Here is a 22,851-nt window from a genome sequence, read left to right as displayed (position 1 = left end):
CTCTAATCAAGAGACATACCACTTCAGTGAAATATAACATTATGCATAAATTAATTTCCTATCAGTGAACTTACGTGTTTATCCATCATATTTTCTAAGTACTTCCCGGTCTCATTAAGTTTTCTGAGTGGCAGTGTATCAAGTGCCTTCCTAAAGTCTTTTGATAAGTCCAACTAAAAAAGCCACTTACACATTTACAAAGATTCACTGATTCTTTGGGACCCTCTACCTTTGCTTCTCTGAGGGTAACACTTAAAGAAAACGACAGAAGATCTGGCCATTTTCCCCATGAAGCCATGCAGGAAATTATCTTCTCCTTCTTTTCTACTAGGTATTCAGATGATAAAGAGGATATTTTTCTCGGAAGGGTATTTTCCTCAGGTAGCGGAATTCACTCAAGAGTCATTTGTTTTAACCATCTGTCCCACTTCCCTTAGTGTTGACTCATCCTTAGCTTCCCCATGGTTAGCCTATCTATTACAGGCTGTAAAATAGCCTAGGTTATCTTTCTTTCTGTGTGCATACGGTTGGCTGCCATACAATTTATTGTAGCTTGTCTTTCATGTCACTGACTGTGTCATTTTTTAATGTATGAAATAGAAAATCTTCATGGGAAACTGCTTAGAGTTCTGAGGAGGAAGAAAAGGATGGAATGCCAAAGAGAGGGGAGATGCAAGACATTGCAGAGTGGACTGTGATTAGCAAATAAACAAGGTAGGAAGTAAGGCAGAATGAGTGGACAATGCTGAGGAGGCCCCCAGACTGCTCAGAGATCCAGCAGAGTTGATGCCGGGTTCCCGTGTTTCAGCAGGAGAGCCTCCAGGGACAAAAAAAAAAAGGAAATAGGAGGAAAACAGTGCTTTGTAGTAGGACAGGAGGCGATTTGTGTTCCGGGGTCTTTTCTGCAAATTGTCTGAGGTGAGCAGTAGGACTAAAAGTCTTAAAAGGCTTTTATTCAAAAGAAACCCCTACTGAAGGCATTTTCCACTTATTAATTCTGCTCTCCCACACTGTGATTTCATCCTGTCCTGTTGGCTTAGGTGGTTACTCTGAATTTACACTGAGATAGCTGAGAAAAGCACATGATGTAGAATCTGCAAGCAGTCACATGAGGAAGCTTAATTTCACAGCAGCCACAAAAGTTTAATGAGCCCAAGTTTCCCTTGTGAAGCAATTCATCAGTGTTAGCCTTTATCTCAGCAGGGACTGTCCATCAGCATCTGCTGCTCACATCTGAGGGACATGGCTTTCTAGTATATCTAACAGTGGCAAGTAGAAGCCAGTGATGTTAAGGTTATTAATGTTGTCGAAGACCCTAAATGCTCAAGGTTAGCGCTCTACTGAAACAGGCAGGGCCACAGCCTCCCATTTGACAGGCCACAATATCAAAGAGATCAAAGGAAGGGTATCAGTGGTAGAAGACAAAGCCATAGTTAAAAACAAGGTGAACTGAGCCTGTTGTGCGTAAATGTATGTATTATATCCCTTGGGATCAATATCCGGGCTTCAGCTGTCCTTGTTTCTTGTTCTATAAATTACCTAGCTAGAGGGACCGGTTGTAACACACTGAAGCTAAATGACATAAGATGAGTGGGGAACTCAAGGCCAACAGCAAGTAAAATCTGAGAGAGCTAGGCCCTTCTGAATAAATTGCCAGACGTGCGAAAAGAAACATAATGCTGATAGATGTAAAGTAATACTCAACAAAACTAAACATCAGCAGAAAATGAGTAGTATTGAGCTACAGCAGAAGGACTTTGAATAAGACCTTGAAGAGCTGATAATACTTGCTCAGAAAATGGTCTGATGATAAGGGAAAGCAATTTGAAAACTTAGGAGTCTTGGTATACAAAAACTACACAGTGACATTTGATGAAATACTAAGAATGCTATGTGTCTCTAACTCAGCCAGTGTGACTCAAAATGGTAAGCAAATAAAAAAAGGCAAAACTTTGATGCTGATTTATACAGTATTAAGCCCCAGCAGGCTGCTAGAGGTAATTGGCTCAGTAGAAAATTTAAATACCCTTAGCTCCTCTGTTTGAGTGGGAAAAAAATATTTGGAGAATTTGTTTCACGTATACTGTTTCCATGGAAGATTCATACTGTCTCATTAGCAGCCTTCTCCCTAACACAGCGACCAGCAAGAACAGAAGAACTGCTCAGCTCAGACTGTAGCATCTCATGGGGAGTCTCACCTTTTGGCTTTTATTTCTTGCCACAGTGCCTGCATCTCATAATACCAGAGTTTCATTTCAGCTGTAGGACATTGCTGGGTAGATGCAGCTGTGGCTGGCATCAGTCCAGTCTCAGAGTGGGGAGAGAGATGCAGAGCTGCACCACAATCAAAATTCAGATCAACCACTGAAGAGATCTCTGATACCAGCAAGATTATAAAATCTCTTTGATTTCATTTATCCTGACTTTCTACCTGTGTAACTCAGCTGAAGCTACAAAGCATCTCGTAAAGCCACGCCACTTCTTCTTTCAGTCCTAGCGCTTAGCATCTTTTGCTATGAGGAGTTGTTGTTTCACAGAGCAGGTAGTCTCCATGCAGATCAACTTCTTTGATTGGACAGGACAAAAAAAAAGTAAGCATAGAACCACTGCTACCACACTTCCCTTACCGCAAGAATCCTGCCTAGATCAGCATGAGAACTTGCAATCCTTTTATCTGTTTATGCCATTTAAAAGTTAGATGTCAGTCAAATCTCCTTGTGTCGTCAATAAAGAGAGTTAAACACTCCCAGAGTGAGAGTCATCCCATCCTGCAGTCTAATATAGATGGGAACTACTTACCTCTTTCCATTATTTGTGAGGGGAACCCAGACAGAATCATAGAATCGTTTGGATTGGAAGAGACCTTTAAAGGTCATACAGTCCAACCACTCTGCAAGGAGCAGGGACATCTCCAACCAGATCAGGTTGCTCACAGCCCCGTCCAACCTGGCCTTGAATGTTTCCGGGGATGGGGCATCAACCACCTCTCTGGGCAACCGGTTCCAGTGTTCCACCATCCTCAGTGTAAAAAGATTTTTCTTAATATCTAATCTGAATCTACCTCCCTCTATTTTAAAGCCATTACCCATTGTCCTATTGCAACAGGCCCTACTGAAGAGTTTCTCCCCATCTTTCCTGTAGGCCCCCTTTAGGTACTGGAAGGCCGCTATAAGGTCTCCCTGGAGCCTTCTCTTCTCCAGACTGAAACTAATTAGATAACTAATTTGAGATTGAATTTAAGATTACTCAGGGCTGAGGAATCTAATGGCAAATAGGAGCACTTCCCAGTGGTCTGATCTCTGATCTCCTTGAACTCAGAGAGGTGATCTCAAAATCCTTCTAGGAGAGATTACATTCAGGTAAAGAAGGCAAATCTAGTGCCAGCCTTGCCTAACTTGCTAGACAATTTACTAGTAATGGAAACCATCTTTAGATAGAGAGATACTTGGGCTCTGCTGGTGGAGCCATGTTTTAATGTGGAGTGTCTGTACTGACAGGAATTAAATTAGGGAATTAACATCATTGTACCTGATGGGATCATTAAAAATTACATACAGTGTGCATAGTGGGGCAGTCTTAAATTCAACTCAAATTAATTATCTTTGTTTTAGTAAGAAGCACAGACCAGAGAATAACTTTTTCATAATACTGTATTGTAATATTGTAATATGGGCTACCAGTTACTGTACTTCAGAGTCAGTGTCTTGAGCGTTAAGATTATTTTTTTCCTTTATTCCACAGTAATTTTCTATATAAAACTAAATTAGATCTTGTGAATATTAACTTCAAGACTAACAGAGTAAAGTTGAGGAAACTGGGAGATAAAATTATGCAGAACTTCACATCTCTGTTTTGTCACTCATCAGAGAATACAGATTCTGTATTTTGTATTGGAAGAAGCATAATATCTTCATAATTTGTCTTCAGTTTTGCAAATTAATGTTTGGGCAATCAAATTTTGCTAAAGTCTCTCTTTTCTCATAATAGGGTAAAAACATATGACTGTGGAGAAGGGATTGCTGTCTGGTTCTCTTTGTTTCTTGGCCGTCCATGTCGCTTAATAAGACAAAGTTCAGATATGAAAAACAAGTCGCATCAGAAAAATACAAAAGGTATGTTGTCATTCTTGAAAATATTTGTGATTTCTCAGTTAGTAAACATTAAGCTCCTGGATTTCATACAGACTATATAATTTGCCTGATAAATCATGAAAGAGTCATTCAATATCAATCTAGTAGGTTTCAAAGGGTACATTTGTACCCAAACTGTGTTTATGCTGCCCTTCTACTTGTTACATTTGGTGAAAACATAAAGATACGCCAGTCTGGGGTTTTTTATCATCATGACCATGATTTTATCTGGAAACTCAATGATCATTTTGAAAAGTGATCATGAAAAATCTATAAACAAAGAATTTATTCTTAAACTAAATTTCATTCTTAAAAATGATCAAATGGAAAGAGCATAAAAAATCCATAGATACTGCTCTTGTAAATTATTTTACAAATTTGGTAAAATCTCAGCTCTATCTCTGCTTTGAAATGCATTGCATCATTATCATTTACAGGTTTGAGGCGGTTCTTGGAATCTTTCCATAGTGTCTGTAGCTGAATTAATATTGTTTTAATGTGAATGAATAAGAGGTCACAGGAAATATGAGGTTAAATGAGTAGTATAATCTTTCTGATTTTTAGCGATCATTTTAGAATGCTGGATTCATTTTTTTTTAGGTCTGGCATCCGCTACAAACATCTCACTCTCTCTTGTGAATGAAGCACAATACCTCCTGATAAATGTAGCAAGCATTGTGCAGCTGAAAGAACATATTTCTGCAAGGTAAGATTCTTCTGTCTCCAAATATCTCTCAACAGTCTTGGATTCCAGATAAGATGCCATAAGATGCCAATATAACTGTTTTATCTGGAAATTTGAAGGTAGTTACTTTTTGATATTCAACAAAAACATAGGTACTAAACTGGTATAATTACTTATTCCTGTATGACTTCTGAAAATTTAGGTGAAATGCTTGAACATAATCTTTCTGCCAGTCATCTTTAGGAAACCTTAAACAAAATTCTTGTCCTGGTGACAGGACGCTATTGGGAACCAGCCAATTTCTGTTTGTGGGAAGAAAAGGACAATTAGGTTTTCTCAACATAGATAATCTGGCAGGTGAAAATACAAAATCTTGCTACTTGCTGAACTACTTCTTCCTATGGGAAGGATTAAGATTTATAGCAAACACAACATAAATATTTTAAAACTGCTTGCAGGACTGAATTAATTTCATTTCTTAATTGAATTTGACTTTACTTGTACAAAAGTGGGAGATACAAGCAGCAAATGAAACATTGAGCCAGCCCACAGTTCAAAGATAAGGAACTTATTAGCAACTAAATTTTCATATGCTGACAATAGGAAGTTGCTGTTTCTTGAATGTAAGTTGGACAGGCTCGGATACCACACAAAATCTGCCCTCAGGGCCTTCGTCATAGCTGTGCATCCCACAGCTATGTCATTTGCCTCTGAGCTCCCTTTTCCTGCCTCACCAAACTTTCCTACCTCTGCTTGGAGTCATCCTCTCTCCTCCACCAAACGTGCCCCCTGCATTGAAATTCCTGGTTTCAGTAAAGGAGGAATATATATATCTATATACATATATATATATATTTATATATATATCTCCCACTCTACGAGGAATGTATGTAGCTTCAGGATTTAAAAACAGTGACTGAATAAAGCATCGCTACAGCCCACTGGAGCTTGTATTGCCTGGGGGATTTCTTTTTTTAGGAGATGACAGTTGGGCAATTTTAACATATCATGGCAGTGCTCTTCTGGGAAAAAATGCCTGGAAAAGATTTGAATCAGTCCATCTCTCAAGTGTTTTGACTACCCTTTCTCAGTGATAGTTAATGCCTTCTTTTGAGGGTTGGTTAGCTTGGTTACATCTCCTTGGGAGAACGACGTTTGCAGGCATCCCTTACTCAGCCTCGGCTTTTTCCGTGGTGAGACCCAGTGAGGAACCTTCCAGACAAGGGATCTGAGTGCAAAGAGGAGTGCAGGGCAGGAGGGAGCAGCAAGTGAGAATGAAGGAGGATACGAAACTTTGGTAAAACATGCAATGTCAGATGATCCTCTTATTTTGCACCTAGTATCTTCCAGTACAACTAGACTTGTAGTCTTCTTTTCTCCAAAGGAAACTCTGGGTGTGACTGGAGCTGCCATGATGCCTGGGAAGCATCTTGCTGCCTGCTCTGCAGCGCAAGTTGGAAAACTCTTCATGACTTGTTCATGACTAACTGCTATTTTTCCTCCCTGTCTGTCTGAGCATCAGCATAATTTACACTTTCTGTTGGCTCCTATCTCCTGCAATCATTACAAATTGTGTCTCAGCCATGGGGTTGCTTGTGGGATCTCGAGGGAAAGCCTTTCAGTTTCCCATCGCACTTTCTACCCCCAGGCTGCTGGAGACCTTGTGCACAGCTAAGGCTTGGTGGAGCAGGGCTTGTGTGGTTTGACTGAAAGTCTGCACAGGCAGTTTATCCTTGTGCACATTTGTCTGCTAAAGAAGATCATCCAGACTATTTTAAATAAAACCAAGCTCTTTTCTTCATCTAACAGGCATCTTCTGCCAAGATTGCATGATGTGAACTGTTTTCCCTGATTTTGCATGTTTTTCCTCATTTTAATTAAAATACATTTAAAACCGTATGTACTTACTTTTTTAAAATACCTTTTTTTCCAGGGCAGAAACTTCTCTTTTCACTGCTTACCCAGGTTTCTGCCTCTGCTGTATCCCAAAGTTGTCAGACTACAGTTGATGGAGTATAAACAGCTGTTCGTGTCCATAATAGCGAATGCAAAAATAAATGCTCTTCCCCACTAACAATGTCGCTGAGAGAACTCCCTTGCAAATTTTACGTCTCTCTTTTTTTCTGTTATTGGTCAAGTTCTCCTTTAGAAGGAGACTGAAGAATGACAATTCAAAGGTACAGCCAGATTTCTGATATTTGTATGCAGTCTGCTGCTCTGTCTGCCTCATAGATGTTCTCCGCACTGACACAAATCTACACTCTGGCAGTTCAAATGCTTGTAAAAAGGTGGTGATATCGCTACACAGAGATTAATTTTTTTCAAAACACCTATCATTTGGTGCAATCTGCTGCATCCCAAAGGCAAATAGTAGTAATATGAGGAATATATTCTGTCATAAAATGCCTTTACTGGCCTTTTTCACCTTCAGCGTCTGCTGGTTTTGTCCCTTTAGCCACTGCAGCATGTGCAGAATAAGTTTCTATCTGCCTTCTTTCTAGAAGTATTTGACGAGTCAAATGATTGCTAACTCAAAAGATCTTTTCATTTATTACCATTAGTCTTTCTTACATATGTTAAATAATAAGGAATTTTCTCATATGCATTTCTCACAGTCACCTGACTACCTGCTTTCATACCTACTTCACAGTTCCAGGTTACACCTCTGAAGAAGCCGCCTAGAGGATTACAAATTTTAGCTGAAGGATTACAAATTATGGTCGAAGGATTACAAATTATAGTTGAAGGCTTACAAATTATAGTTAAATACCTTGTGCCATTTTCATAGCCTTTGTAATAAAACTTGATCCAGGTTGTTCTGGAGAAACATTTGCTGAATAATAGTAGCCACTCAGTTCTTACAGCACAAATATCTAGTGCAGAACGAGTTAATAGACTTTCTTTTTTTCTTTTTTTTGTGTCAATTCTGTGAGACAGATTAGAAGAGCCATTGGAAATAGAGGAATTAATCCGACGCTTCCGTGCCAACATTGTCATCAGTGCTCCAGAGTCATTTGAAGAAGAAGAGTGGGCTGAGATTTCAATAAGTGCTCTGCAATTCCAGGTGCAAACTCATCTCTGTTGTCCTAGTCCCAGTCTATCACAAAGTATTTCTACCCCTGAAGACAGAGCAATTTTTGCAAGGCTTTGACTGGAACATGGGCAGCATGGTTTGTGCAGCTGAAATTTATTAAGTGTGTATAAAAACTAAACATGCTGTGACCTGTGGCAAGCGTGCTTCAATATAATGGAGACGTTTTGACATATTTCTCTCTTTTGTTTCATAATTCATAACATTTCCCACCTCTGTCGAGCTGAGTGGAAGAATAATCACGGTTTTGAGGCAGTTTGCAGCAAATATTTAGCCAGCATGTCATGAGAGAATACTGGTTGCTCTTAAGCATAACAGTCCAAATGTAACCTTGGACATCATGCAACTGACTGCCAAAGACTGGACATGAATACAAGTGGACAATCACTGTCTGTTGCCCTCTATTGTGTACATTTTGTCTTAATCTCCATTCAAGACATGTTTCTAAGTCTAGCCTGGTAGGGTTTTTTCATATGTTATGCTTCATATTATAACTAACAACATAATATGCTTTGTACTGTAAGGAAAATGCTGGACTTAGACTTTGTTAGCAAATATATTATTTTGAGAAAAACTTCAACAAAGGATCTATGAAGAAGCTGCACATAAAGCCTAAAGGAATGATGCACATATGTATTACATGTTCTATTGAATTTATCTGGTCCTTAGATATGAAATATGTATTCTAAAATGCATTGCTTAGGATATGAAAGTAGCTTATTAGTTGTTTTCTTAGGAATAATAATGAAGGTGTGACTAACAGAAGTGCTAAGGTCAGATCTAGAAACTGTGATAGACATCACTGATTTCTTTTTGGTCAGCATACTGTAAGAAACTGAGAGATCATTTTTTCAGTAAGGGTGGAAATCATGACTTGGCTGCTCTCTTCTTATGTGTACTTTGATCAGTAAGCTGTAATAGGAGTTACAAAAAATTGAGGGAAAATTATTTTGATAGTGAATGAGGACAAAATCCTTAGTATATGGCTTGTTGGAGGCTGGAGTTGCACTAGGGATCTCAGCTTAGGATCCTGTTGATGAAGATACTGTAAAACTACAGAATAAAAAGGCATTCCTGTTTCTGGCTTTGAAAAACTTTAGGAATGCAAGCTGAAAATAGAAAGACTTATGCAACTTGCATTGTCTTTTCCAGTGTCTGCTAGGTCCTTATTCAGATACTGATGCAGTAACAGTAGAAATTATGTTAATGGTACTTGAGGCCAGGAAAATGGTAGAAGAGACTGTTAAACAAAGCAAAGCAGGGAAAAATATTTCCTCCTCTGTCTTATTTTCTTGTTCTTTTATTAAAATATTAAAGCGGCAAAAAATCATGTTCTGAAAAAACTGAGCCAAATGTTTGGTTTTAATGATTACACTGAAGAGTTGTACAAGCAGTTCTAGATGTAACTCAAAGAACTGAAATAGCACTTCACATGAGCATATAAAAATGTTTTGCAGTGTCAGGTTTAATTATTTGCCATATTTGAAATTTATGACATGTTTTACAAAAGTAGGATTTGTATATTGAGATACTGTTAAAACAGTTAGTCTCTGTAACATACAACTTTGCTAAAGTTAGGGTTGCAATATTAAGGGAAACTGTAGTAAGTCTTCCGTCTTGATTTTAGTGCTTTAAAAGGTAAGAAGAAATTCATTGTAGGTTTTTTTCCCTAAAAACACTCTCCAGTTCAAACATAAATTAACTTGAAAAACTGTGCTTTGTATGATGTTACAGCAGAGGTTTTCATTATCCTTTCTGATTATATAAACTTGTGGAAATTCACATCTTACACTCTGATTATCTACAAGTGCTACGCCTATAAGAAAGAATGGGAGGTATTGAGTATTTTAGCTGCACTGAAATAATGTAAACCAAACCCTTTTAGTTTAACTCCAAGAAAATCCTCCTTAGGTTAAGTTTTGAGGCACTAGCTTAATTTTGTATTCAGTTCCCCTTCAGGCAAGCAGCCCTGCCAACCCACAGATGAAGTGAAGCCATCAGGAAATACAAATATGTAAATATTTTTTATTTCTCAGATTCTGTCTCTGGGAAAGTTTTCCTGAAAAAAAAAAAAAAAAAGGAAAAGAAAAGAAAAAGTGAATTAAAAAAAATCAGTGAGACTTTCACAGAGACACCCTTTGAAAATGTACCTACATTAAGTGAACAAGCCTGATCTCTTACATAATTAAAGCATAAAAGAACACAGGACAAGTATGTGAAAGATGTGTTTTTAAGATATTATGGTGGTCAGAAGCTTGTACTGTTCTGTGTTGTACTGTTTTGATACACAGCTGTGAACCTTCTTTAACCGAAATTTCAGGTTGTGGGTCCGTGTAGCAGATGTCAAATAATCTGCATTGATCAACAGTCTGGGGAGCGAAATAAAGAAGTTCTGCAGTCTCTGTCTGCTGCCAGAGGTAGAAAGGTCAGTACAGAACTCAAAAATAGCTGTTTAGAAAGATGTAGTGACTTCATTGCATGCATAGTGAAATATCTGCTGAGAGAATATTCACAATTAAGTTGTTATGCTAATTGCTACCATTTGTTTGTTCAGCAAAAAGAGGGATGCACTTACAACCCAGATATGGCATGGTTTATTTCCATTAAATGCTCAACACATTTTTTATTCAGAAATTGACTACTATTATGCATTATTTTTTACTGAGCTTGCTTTTATTCAGTTTGTGTTGCTTTACAATGTGTTTATTTTGGTCTTGAAAAACACGAGCTGATGCGCTGATGTCATTCAAGACGAGAAATACACAGGAAAATCAGAAAGTGTTTGAAACAATACAGTTAGCTCATAAGACTAAATGTTATTCTTACTATGAGCAACTACTTAGCAGGAAAAACAGAGCGGATGTGAATATAGTCAAAGTGAAGAATATCATAGAATCATAGAATAGCTTGGGTTGGAAGGGACCTTCAAAGGTCATCTAATCCAACTCCCCTGCAAGAAGCAGGGACACCTTCAACTAGATCAGGTTGCTCAGAGTCTCACCCAACCTGGCCTTGAATGTTTCCAGAGGTGGGGCATCCACCACCTCTCTGGGCAACCTGTAATTGCTTAAGAAAGTCACTGGAGAGTAAGTGTGAAATACAGGCAGTCGTTTGGAGTCCTGTTTCCTAAGGTTGCGTTGCTTTTTGAAATTGAGAGTTCTCAGACAATGACTAGTTTGGCATCAAAAAAGCTTCACAGATCTCTTCATAAGTGTTTATTTAGCTGAAAATCCTTGCTCTAAATTCATTGCTTCCTGTTCATTAAACTTCTGTTGTAAAAGTTCGTTAGCCAGTCAGGGCTCAGAAGCCTCGCCAACACCAGCCAAACACCAGAGACTGGGCACAGCACAGAGGCAGAGCAATAACAAATAGGTTGAAAACCATTCACCCAAACAATGCACAAACAAGTTACAAATAATGCGTTCTTTCTTTGGGAAAAAAAAAAATAATAAATTGATTCGTCTCAGTGACTCATTAAGCAAACAAAGGGCTACATTTTCAATGAATGTTATCCTTGGTGAATAGCTCCACCGGCTCCGTCTCTAAGCCAGCTGCCTGGTGCGGAGTGAGACGAGGATTGGCGAGCAGGCAGGGGGCGGCTGTCCAGGCACATCTTCCCGCTAACCTGAGATGACTTAGGTTTGCACAGCAGGCTCTGGCATCCAGATCGCCACGGCATATGGGCCTTTGTGAGATGAGCTCCTGGCCACGGTGGGTAGCCATGATGAAAGCCCTTTCCAGGTAATGGCGAGCCAAAGCTGGAACATCTGGGACATTAAAGCGCATTCTGGCACTCTGGGCAGGGATGCTATCCGCCTGTCACTTGGGATGCAGTATGCAGAGGGCTTTCTATACCCATATGGGTTTTACTGGATTACGACTTGAATCCTCTGTAGAGGGAAAGCACTCTGTATTCAGAGACCTTCTCAAACGGCAACAAAACCCTGCCCGAGATACAGATTCTCAGGAGAGGCAAAGCATCTTCTGCAGGTTTCCCGCAGCAAAGATAAGCTGCTTATTCATTCTGATTAACCCAGCAATGCAAAGATTTTCTTGATACAAGCGCTTCTAGAACCAAGTAACTCATGCAAACTGAACTAAGGCAAAGAAAGCAACCCGTCCTCTTGAGAACAACCTGGCACCAGATAAAAGCCGCATGGCAAGGCCAGGCGCTGCAGAGCACAGTGCTGCTATTCACAGTGGGGGAGTGCTCCGCTTCCCTCAGCTGCGCAACGATAGTCATGCTGCAAAGAACCAGCCCTCAAGTTTTTTTTTATTTTTCCCAGCCTTCAGCACTGCTGGCAGATGGGATCTTGTGAGCATGCCCTGCTCTGCATAAGGCCAAGTCCTCTGGGTTAGCTTGACAGCTGAAAGAGATAGTTTGAACTAGTAGTCTTGCCTGAACTGGTCTGAGGAGACTTCAGAGCCATCATCTGTGGGGTGATGGCCACCAGCTGGTTATTAGTGAGTAGCACCCGAGGAGGACAGCATCTTCAGTGTGCTAAGCAGACCTAGCAGAGGATGTTGATCCAAACCTTTCACAGTTCACAGTGGGGAGAAAGAAAGAACATTGAGTTCATGTGACTGTGTTAAATTGCAGAGCTAATCCTTTGGTGACTCATGTCTCTAGCATGCACTTTTCTGTTAAGGAGTCATCTAACAGACTTCATTTTCTTTTTTTATCAGATAGAGATTCAGTGAGGGAATTTAGCAGTGTTTGCTCCCAGCTGTCAATAATGCGATTCGAACTACAAAAAAACAAATGCAGCAAAATAAGATTTAAGCTCATTTCCCAGTACAAGGGGAACTGATATTTTAGAAAGGCTGTTGTAGTCGCTCGATTTTGAAAACATTAAAAGTACTGCCCCATCCCTGGAAACATTCAAGGCCAGGCTGGATGAGGCTCTGAGCAACCTGATCTAGTCAGGGATGTCCCTGCTCCTTGCAGGGGGGTTGGACTAGATGACCTTTGAAGGTCCCTTCCAAACCTAACCATTCTGTGATTCTAGAATTCTATGATACTGCACGTAGGAATGGACGGCAAGTCCTGAATGCTTAACAAGAGAGCCAGATGTCAATATTTACCATTTTGTTTTGTTTTTCCAAGAATGCCAACCTGGAAAAATATATTGAACTTTATCAAACTAGTAGCCCAAATGACAGCACTGCCAATGAACTTCGATAATGAGGTAAATAGAGTCAGGCTTGTAAGAGGTGGTTCAATACTTATTTCTGAAATCATCTTTTTCTCCATCCCTCTGAGACTCTGAGAACCCGGTGCTCCAAGTAGAAAAACTGAGGCTTTGCATGGACAGATTGCAGCTGGAAGTCAGAACTAGCTACAGTAATTAGCCACACAAGCAATTTGCATGTTTTCTGATAAATGTAAAGTAGGGTGCTGAAGCCTAGCCAGTTATTTTTTATGAAACCTTTTATCATTTTGTTTGAAATAAAACGCAAGCACCTCTACAAAGTGAACTTGAGGTCTGCTGCCGTCAGTTCTGAAGAAACACTCATTAAGGATTCCTTCTGTAATTTTTGCCTGAAAAGGAAAAATGAGCTTTCCTTCTGTGACACAGCTCTCTCTGTTCCTGCAGGAGACTACGAAAGACTAGGTAACTGCATTGAGCAAATAGCGTAAAAATAGCCGCACGCTGTTTCACACGCGTCACCACCTGATGCAAAACACACATAAACAGAAAGGAGAGAACATTAAATTCTTGCCTGTCTTGGTGTGTTTTGCAGATGCAGTTTAACGCTAACAATGGCAGAAGCCCTGTGGGTAGATTTGCAGCAGTGCTAAAAGCTGGGACTTGGTGTCAGGGTAGCCAAGGGAATTGCCTAGCAATCTGCACCAGCATTAATGTATGGATAGTGGTACATGAAGGGAAATCCATTATGTTTGCACATGCCCTCAGACACTAAAAGGCTTGTGTTTTACCCTGCGGGGTGTTGATCCTCCTTTATGGATCTCATTGTGCCTTGGGAGAGCTTCTTTGCCTGCAGAATTAGATGCTGTGCCTTTGGATTGCTTACTGAAATGCTAGCGAGGACAGCAAATGACTTCTCTTGTCTGATGCATCATTATAATCACTTTCATAGTAATGCAGGGCTTTACCTTATCCAATCCAAAGATCTGGAAGATTTGCAAATAGCGATTGATGTCATTAACTCAGAAATAACATGGTTCTCTTTTCTCACTGGTGGGTGAACTGGAAAATTTAAGGTACAGCAAAGGAAAATCAGTTCTTAGGAAAACATTCTGCTGTCCAGATATTTTCAGCAGAACAAGATGAGTTTTTTTTGACATCAAGTTAAAAGTTTCCCTTTTTTTCCAATAAGAAAAATCAGCATGTTGAAAGGGGGTACCTCCACTCTCCTATTTTGTAAGGCTTCATTAATAAGTTTTGGTCAATCCAGAGCTAATAAAACAATCTATGTAAAAAAAAAATATTCAGCTTTAATGATGGCATCTCCCAAACCTTTGCATGGGATAGAGGTTATGTTATTGTATGAGCAGATGTGAACAGGTAAATTTTTCTACTGGGAGAAGGCAGTGAGAGCTACATCCAGGGGCAAAATCCAGAACTCAGGCATGCAAAGCTAAGCTTTAGCACGCAGTATCACTTATGTACTTGTTACACATTCTGGTGGGACATTTTCCCTACCGAGTGCTCATCTGAATTAACTGATTGTTTAGGAGCTGTAACTTGAAGGCATCTCAGCTCAGCTCAGCTCAGCTCAGCTCAGCTCAGCCTTTGTCAGATGTAGCACCTCAGCTTTTTATCTTACAAAAGGAGATAATGCACCCAGGATATTTCTCTGTCAGTGAATATCTAAGCAGTGCATATTACTGTTGATCCAGTAAATGTACTTGAAACAACATGCAAGAATGACAGCATTTTATAGCTCCTCCTTTAAGTGAGTGTGATGACTATCATATGATTCACAGTTGGCAAGAATAAGTACATTTTACCTGTTTCTCCCAGCAGTGAAGTGTTGTGCTTTTTACTAATCAAGAAGCTTTACATTTTTTGTCCCTGTGAAGTTTAAGAGTGATGGGTAGAGCCCCTACTGCCATCAGAAGACCGAGCAGCTAAAGCCACAGAACTAACAGTCCAGCACTCCCTGCCGAGTTCTTGGTGTGTTTTGGGGAGCTTATATGAAGAATAAAATGCCCTTGAAGTCAGTAAAAGGTAGCAACAGCAGAGAGAGATTATGTGGTTCATTGTAATAATTCTGCAGGCTGTAATCTCTGCGTCTGGAAGCCTTTTTCAACAGTGAAATGTGAGAAGGGCCAATTTCTAAATTTTATCTTTCTCTTGAAACAGAGGTGAAATGGCAGGATGTGTGGTTGCTTGGGGGAGGGTGCTATTGAACAGGGGTTTGGCCTCTTCTTCCAGGCAACAAGCAGGACCCGAGGAAATGGCCACAAGTTGTACCAGAGGAGGTTTAGATTGGACTTGAGGAAAAACTTTTTCTCTCAAAGAGTGGTAAGGCACTGGAACGGCCTGCCCAGGGAGGTGGTGGAGTCTCCGTCCCTGGCAGTGTTCAAGAGGCGGCTTGATGAGAAGCTACAGGATATGGTTTAGTAGCTGTGGCAGCAATGGTAGTGGGAAGACGGTTGGACTAGATGATCTTATAGGTCCCATCCAACCATGTGATTCTATGATTCTATGATTATCAGTATTTGCTGAGTCAATATTTGTAATTATTGAAAAAAGAAGGGAATTTACTTAAAAGATATTAAACCCACTTCTGGTAATCACTAGCTGAGTTTTGGTCTTAAGAACATTCACAAAAGAAAGAGGTCAACGATTCCAAACAGATATTAGTACTGAAACATGTATCCCATCAGTATAGCATCACCTTGAAAACTCCTTAGGCATCAGCCAGTCTCAGCAGTGAAAAAAACGCTATGAGACTTTAGATGCCCAATCAGAGTAAGGAAATACTAAGGACTAATATTAAAATAGTATTTGAGAACTACTGAAGAAAAGATGTATTCACACATGCCTTTTCTGAAATAATTCTGAAAAGTTTAAAATGCTGTAAGAGAAATATCTTGCTAAATGATTCACAACAACAGAAAAATTGGTAAGTTAAATTCTCCGCAGTGAACAATCTGCTCAGATTTATTTTAGTCTTATTTTAAGATAAATCAAGATGTCAATACAGTAAATATAAATTAAAACTTCTCAGGTATCAAATAAATTCATTTATGCAGATGAGTTATAAAATTTTCCTGTGAAATGTGGTGTAGCATGGACCAATATTAATTTTACAATATTTGTTTTGTGATTGCCTGATTTTTTATAACAACAAAATTATGGCAAGTGTCATTTTTGCACTAGGGTATAGGAAGTAAATCCAAGCTATTAACCACAGGGCTGAAACACATCATATATGCCAACAGGGAAACCACAGCTTGTGAACAAATAAGAGAAAAGCAGGAATGGAAAAATAATACTATATACTTCAATATTTTAAATAAAACAGTTACTGACTTACCATTTTAGTGTCATGGTTGATCCAACACAGTCACTGTGCTAGAGGATTGGGAACTTACCATGCTGCAGTTGTTCCTCAGCATTAAATAGTAGAACATTGACCATAAGTATCTACACCATTATGGTCATAGGTATCCAAAAAGTGTCATTAATGGGATAGGCCTGATCAGGTCCAACTCACACCCCATGTATGTGAAATGCCAGTGAGATGAAGGAATAGTGGAAGTAGTTAAAAGAACTCTGCTTAGCATCTGTTTTTCTTTTTAATGTTTAGGATTACAAATGAAACAGAAAGACCCAAATTCAGAGTTGGAGGCCATGTTTGGATAGATCTCTACTTTACTGCATCTCTCTTACTTGGGAGCAGGTCTCAGCCTTACCTCTCACTAATTCTTCAAAGACGAGAAGCTGTTTCATGTTACCTCATTACTGTATCTTTATTTAATTATATAGTGCAAGAACAGGAGACAACATGCTGCCTTCATATTTAGTCTGTCAAATATGCTCCCTTAAATTCAGCTAGCGCTATTTTTAAAATTTATTGCAGTTCCTTTTAGCAAGTATATTTTTCTAAACATGCTCTAAATGTAATTCCCTCAATTTCAGGATCATCGATCTGAACAGTGGCAGTAAATGTAATCAGGAAATCGAGAAGGAAAATAGAGTTTTGTTTTGTTTTCAGAAATATGAAATTAATTTCATTTACCTTTTTTTTTTTACTTTACACTTTAGAATGGCTGGTACATTTTATCTGTAGCCTACCAAAACAAAATACTTTTTATTGAAACTTGTAAAGAAAGACAAGAAAATTAGTATTGGATTTCCAGGGTCCTCAGTTTAAAAAACAAAGATATTCTGAACTCTACAAATCAATTTTGAATTTAACATGGTCTTCAACATTCCCTTATTTCTCACTTTATATATTTTTTTAATTAACTATTATCTAATTGTTTGGAAATTATTATCATGAGATTGTAAGTCTGTTTCTAAATTCTCCACAGTTGGAAAACGAAACCTCAAAACCACACCAGTCTCTTACTGTGACATTTCCAGATCACATCCAGCTGTTCACAGTTACAACTGTCACGTTCAATGTGCTTAAGATTAAGACCACACATAAGAGTACAGACACCCAGATCAGGTTTTCGGTGTCTGTGAGGGCTGTACGGTCAGTGGGTGAAGTGGTTATTTTGTTCCTCTTTATTATTCAGTATCACAAGGACACATATCAAAGTATTTCTAATATTTATGTAGGATGGCTTCACAGGTAATGACAGATAACAAGTGGTAGTCCTGATAAAACAAACTTTCTGAATATTTTCTGTAAAATATTCATAAAAACATATGAAGGGAGATTCACAAAGGCTAGACAGAACAAAATTCTGTTAACAAAGCGAATAATTCATGGTAGAAGACGCAAGACTTTTCCTCACAGTTTGAACATACATGCATTATTGTGCTGCCGAGCCTTTATTTGTGACAATGCATTAACTGTATTTGTCAAGAAGCCAGAACTGTCATTGAATGACAAGGCTGTGAGGGAGTGTAAATTATATATATGATACTATGGAACTCATTATTAAATACTGCATTATTTATCCACTTACTTAAGGTATTCTTTGTGAATAGCATGGGGTTAGATTTTGTTTACCAGTCTATTATAGTTAATTAGTTTAAAATGTTCTTAATTACATGGGGATAGTACATACCTCCTTATTCTAAAAGCAATATTGTTTCTCTGAACATATCTGGGTTGTGAGATCCTCTATAGATCTGATTACTCTAACATTAATTGTGTCTCAATCAATATTTTTATTTTTTCAGACGAACTTCGGCATATACCTGATGAACCAGCCCTTGTGCTCATCCTTTCCAGATATTTTAGCGGTTGGGTCTCAAGTACTTCCAGTGCTGAAGGAGAATACAGAAATTCAGCCCCCAACATCCAGTGAAGAAAAATGTTCAGGATAGGTTCTGTGATGGAGATGAGATTTATGCACAACTGCAGGGAAGAGTCAGTAGTCAGTTATTAAAAAAAAAAAAAGAAAAAACTTCCATTGATTTGCTTCTGGTTTAAGTCTTTTAGTTTTCTGTTTGCTGCAAATGTTATCAGATGGCAGAACCCTTGATAATTACAGCTCACCTACATGTTTTTGCTTGTGATTAGGTTACAGCAGCCATAACTCTGTTTTGCTCAATTGCTTCAGGATGCAACAGGTTTGATCAAGTTTTACTGGTGGATGACTCCCAAAACAAGCCCAACATCGTTGTGAGAAACCCGCATCTCAATGAAGGAAAGTAAACACAACAATGCACTACTTCCTTATGTTGCTTTGTTAAAACCACAATTGGGAGAGAGGATGCAGGATGTATTTTACAAACAATGTGGGTGGGAAGGGAACAGGAGGAGAGTAGAGTGAGAGTAGCAGTCCATTCAGCTTTTCAAAAATGAAACTGAAGTGGGTGTATAGACAGTCTGAAAGCACTGGAGAAGAAGGAACTGTTTCTGGGAAATCTGTGTCTCCCTCTTCAGAAGTGGCGTGTGAGGATGCCAAAAAGGCGCAAAGATCAATGAAGATTCAGTATGCTGCTTGCAAAACACATTCTCTGTGAAGCAATTTCATCCATTTGTTCTCGACTTCTTTCTCTTGTTCCCATTTGCTACTTTTCCAGCTGATTTATTTTATGTGATGACTTCCCACACACTTGTTTCCTTACATATTTGTGGATGTTGACACATTTTTTCTAATTAGAGTTTTTTTCAGCTAATACAGTCATGTTTTCTATACAAACTTTTTTTGTCCTCAGCAGTCTGTGATGGCCGCTTAAGGGAACTCTTGAAAGTTTAGATGCTCCTCCATCCAAGCAGGTCAAAGTATTCTTTTTTTTTTTCTTACTCTGTGCAAGGGATGATGTCCTTCCTAGAAGGCTTTTGAGTTCATTACTCCCTTAAATATGACTCATGCCTTCTGATTGCTGAAAGCAAATGTCTGAAACCGAGGACTTAGTCTGAAATATCAATTATTGTGAAAATTAGAAAAATAAATAAAGCAAGACACAAAGAAAAAAAAAATGGAAAGTCAATGTAATGCAAGACTGAACACATTGAGACCAGGTGTTTTATGACCTCCAACACATGTCCACCCACCCACAGGGCGATTTCATGCTTCCAGGAAGTCCTTCTGGAAGAGGACATTCTCCTAGATTGTCTGCTCTCTTGCCATTTGGGAAGTGAAATTTTGACCCCGTTAAAAGCACCATCAGAACTCTCATCCAGCATGATTTAAGTCTTCCTTGGGGCAATTTTGGCTCAAACTGTGTGAAAGTGCTTTTGGCTGAAGCAATCCTTGAGTTGTTTGGGTATGTCCCTAGAGGGGGAGCAGGCAGCTTTGTGAAAGAATTGGTCAAACGTTCTGCAAGGGGAGCAACTACTGCAGAGCCGGAGCAGTGTACAATGGAAAAAGGGAAGCATATCACCCAGTGTGCGAATCAGAATTCAAGGATGGCCTTTTTTTTTTTCTCTTCTTTCTTTTTTGAACTGTTTTCTTCTTTCTTTCTTTCTTTTTTTTTTCTTTTTGTTCCTTTGAAGAACTGGTTTTACTCACTTCAGCTGGAACAGACTCTTATTAGTCTCTCAGCAGAGCTTTGTAATGGAAATGAGAAGAGACATTATCTGTTTCTTACAACCTGCCATAAAATACATGGAAGGAGAAAGGTGTTTTATATGTATGTAAACTGAGGATCGGTTTTGAGAGTTGGACCTTCCACTTCAGAGCCCAAGCACTGCTCCTTGATGTATGCTTTGAAAAGCAGGGTTTTATCTGTCTAATAGTCAATTATCTGATGTTGTAATGAGCAGGCTTTTTGGAACCCTGAAAAGCAGTTTCCTGGTATCTAAATCTCTTAACTGTTTCACTCTTTGCCTTTCTGTTATGCAGAACATTGTTTTGTTGGATAGAAAGCCAGCACAGCTCTGGCAAATTTAATATGAAGAGAGCTGCTGTATGCTGACCTTCAGGTGATCTCTGGTGCTTTGCTCTGTCCTCTTCACCTCACCAGTATGTAATTTGTTTAAAATGGCACAGAAGTTAGAAAAGGAAATTGAAAGCAAACCTCAGCAAGCTCTGTTTCACTTGTTATTGGAGTTACTACAAAATAAGTCACTTCCGTACACAGTGGCTTGACAAATACTGTTTGTGAATAGCCTTAATGCAATGTATGATAACTAAGGATGAGAGGATTTGAACTTTAAAAATGTCATGCTTGGTCATTTTGACCTATTATTTACAGGCAATTACACTTTCTTTCTGCTGTGGCTTAGTAATATTAGATCAAGAATAATTTTGTCATTTTGCAGGAGGAAAAAAAATATTTTCTCTGATGTATGAATATACTCATTAGTATATTCTGTGCATTTCCCAGAAGGAACATCCTTGTGCTACAGTGATAGGAAATGTCACAATGCTTCAGATTGATGGAAGAGACATAAGGAATCTTTCATCTCAACAAAGGATAATATTTCCCTTCTAGTAAATGGAGTGTTCCCGCTGGTATTGATATGTCTTCCCATCACTGAAGACAAATTCTTCTCAGTGCCAATCATCTGTTGAAAATCTTGAAGTAGGAAGAGTCACTTTAAAATGACATGCACTGTAAATTTGTAGAAAGAATATCCCTACAATAATGTGAAACAAATTCAAAGAAAGAAGAAACTTAGCATAATGCAAACTCAGGTACTACAGGAATGAAAAGGGCATGAACACTTCAGAACACTGTATATATTACATAGGAAGACTATATTTTCTATAAAGGGTGACTTCTCAATCTTCAGAGTATATAGAAAAAGACCATTTCATATGAATGCAGGCTTTTTCACCTAAATATGCCCATTGCTGCAAAATTCTTTGGACTAATTGCAGATATATATTTTCCTTAACTAGATAAGAAAGGTACTGAATACAGTATGTCCAGAGTGCTGTATGTAGAAAGTTCTCTGTAAATTTGAAAACTAAGTCCCTATTTCTTTACATTGAATTATTCAGACATATTCCATTTTCTGTGGGACTTAACTCCTTCTCAAATCTCAAGGCGAAAGTGGTGATTATTACAAGCTCTAATAATAGCTGGGAGGCTGAAATTGTGAAACAGAAATCAGCATTTTTAGGAGAAGTCTTTGAACTCTGTGTTCGCTGATATGACCAAGATATTTCAGACACAGTTTATGATTTATATACTTTGAATGGCATCCTTCAAAATTTGGTTAAAATTTTAGGTCACCCTTTTGTCAAAATTATACACATATCAAAAGAAAGGATGATAAAAAATGTGATTGTTCATAAATTGTAGAGATTATGCTATGCATTTCTTCTTCCTGTTGGTTTTTAACTTTCTTGGAAATGAAACCAATAAAATATATATTGTGCTTGACGTGTCTACTGGTGGTGGTTGCATTCATGACCTTTGAGCTCATGAGATGCTAAGTTCTGCTTGGAGGCATTGCCAGGCTCATGAGGCGAGTATGTGGCTCGGGACTGAAGGGATGTCTCACCGCTCCTGGGATTCACAGGTGAGGTGTTCCTCCAGCTATTGCGCTGATGGCCTCCATCTGTCTAGTCAGCATGCCAATTTGTTGTACACGCAGCTCAGGCCCTGCACGAAATGCACTAATAATCACAAGTTTCCTTTAAAATATGTCCAGCGGCACTCCTGTTGGAGCCCTCTCTGTTACCCAGAGCTCTCACCAAGAGTGTTGGAGAAGAGGTTTATTTCCCTCTCCTTTGCCTGGAGGGATCCAACACCGTCTTTCTCTGCTGCCTAACCCATCAGTCAGTAGGCGAGACTGGGGCCTTAACAGGACTGGGTGTGTGTGGGAATCACAGGGAAGGCTTGTCCCTCCCTTCTCACGAGGTTTACACAGAAATTATCTGTGATTTACTGGCCCAGAGAGAGAGATGGAAATGGGCACAGTGAGGCAGGATCTACACATGACTTTGAGCTACTCATTCGTACTCTTTTGGATTCAGTGAGGGTGGGAGAGGAAGAAGAGCATGACTCTGTAACCCAACTGGTAGGTCACTCCTGTGGAGGTGAAAGATGTGAGTACGTCCCTGTCCCTACAGCTGTCGTGAAGCAGCTACTTGGGCAAAACCTCCAGAAAAGAGAGAAGGCAGAGTGCTCCTCCTCTCTGTTGGGGATGTGAGACAGTGGGTTAGAGAAGCTTGTCTCCTTCCTCCAGCCACCAGCATTTAAGCACAAGGTGGAACTTCAGCAAGAATAGAGAACACTCCAAGCATGTTTCTGAAGAGGCCATTAGGGGAATGATGAGTTTGAGTCCTCAAAAGGAGCTAGGTCAACTAGCTTACTTGGCTGCTCACTCAGTGTGATGACAGTTGTGGGTTCCTTCCAGCAGAAAAGAAAATAGGCAGGTCCCCTGCA

General features: G+C 39.2%; 1 protein-coding gene across 1 annotated transcript in view; it reads left to right on the top strand.

Annotated features, from left to right (window-relative positions):
* Positions 1 to 21,843, top strand: part of MOCOS (molybdenum cofactor sulfurase) — a 226,411-nt gene extending 204,568 nt beyond the window's left edge. The window contains exons 11-15 of the mRNA XM_086742084.1: positions 3,988 to 4,112; positions 4,731 to 4,836; positions 7,753 to 7,879; positions 10,227 to 10,331; positions 18,241 to 21,843. Of these exons, the coding sequence (XP_086598210.1) occupies positions 3,988 to 4,112; positions 4,731 to 4,836; positions 7,753 to 7,879; positions 10,227 to 10,331; positions 18,241 to 18,387 (610 nt within the window). The 3' untranslated portion in view covers positions 18,388 to 21,843. The remainder of the gene's footprint in view (positions 1 to 3,987; positions 4,113 to 4,730; positions 4,837 to 7,752; positions 7,880 to 10,226; positions 10,332 to 18,240) is intronic.
* The last annotated feature ends 1,008 nt before the right edge of the window (positions 21,844 to 22,851 follow it).

This window comes from Chlamydotis macqueenii, chromosome 2 (assembly GCF_036417535.1).
Source record: "Chlamydotis macqueenii isolate bChlMac1 chromosome 2, bChlMac1.mat, whole genome shotgun sequence".
Classification (NCBI taxonomy): Eukaryota; Metazoa; Chordata; class Aves; order Otidiformes; family Otididae; genus Chlamydotis; species Chlamydotis macqueenii.
The sequence above is the reverse complement of the archived record's forward strand: the minus strand, read 5'-3'. Positions and strand labels throughout refer to the sequence as shown.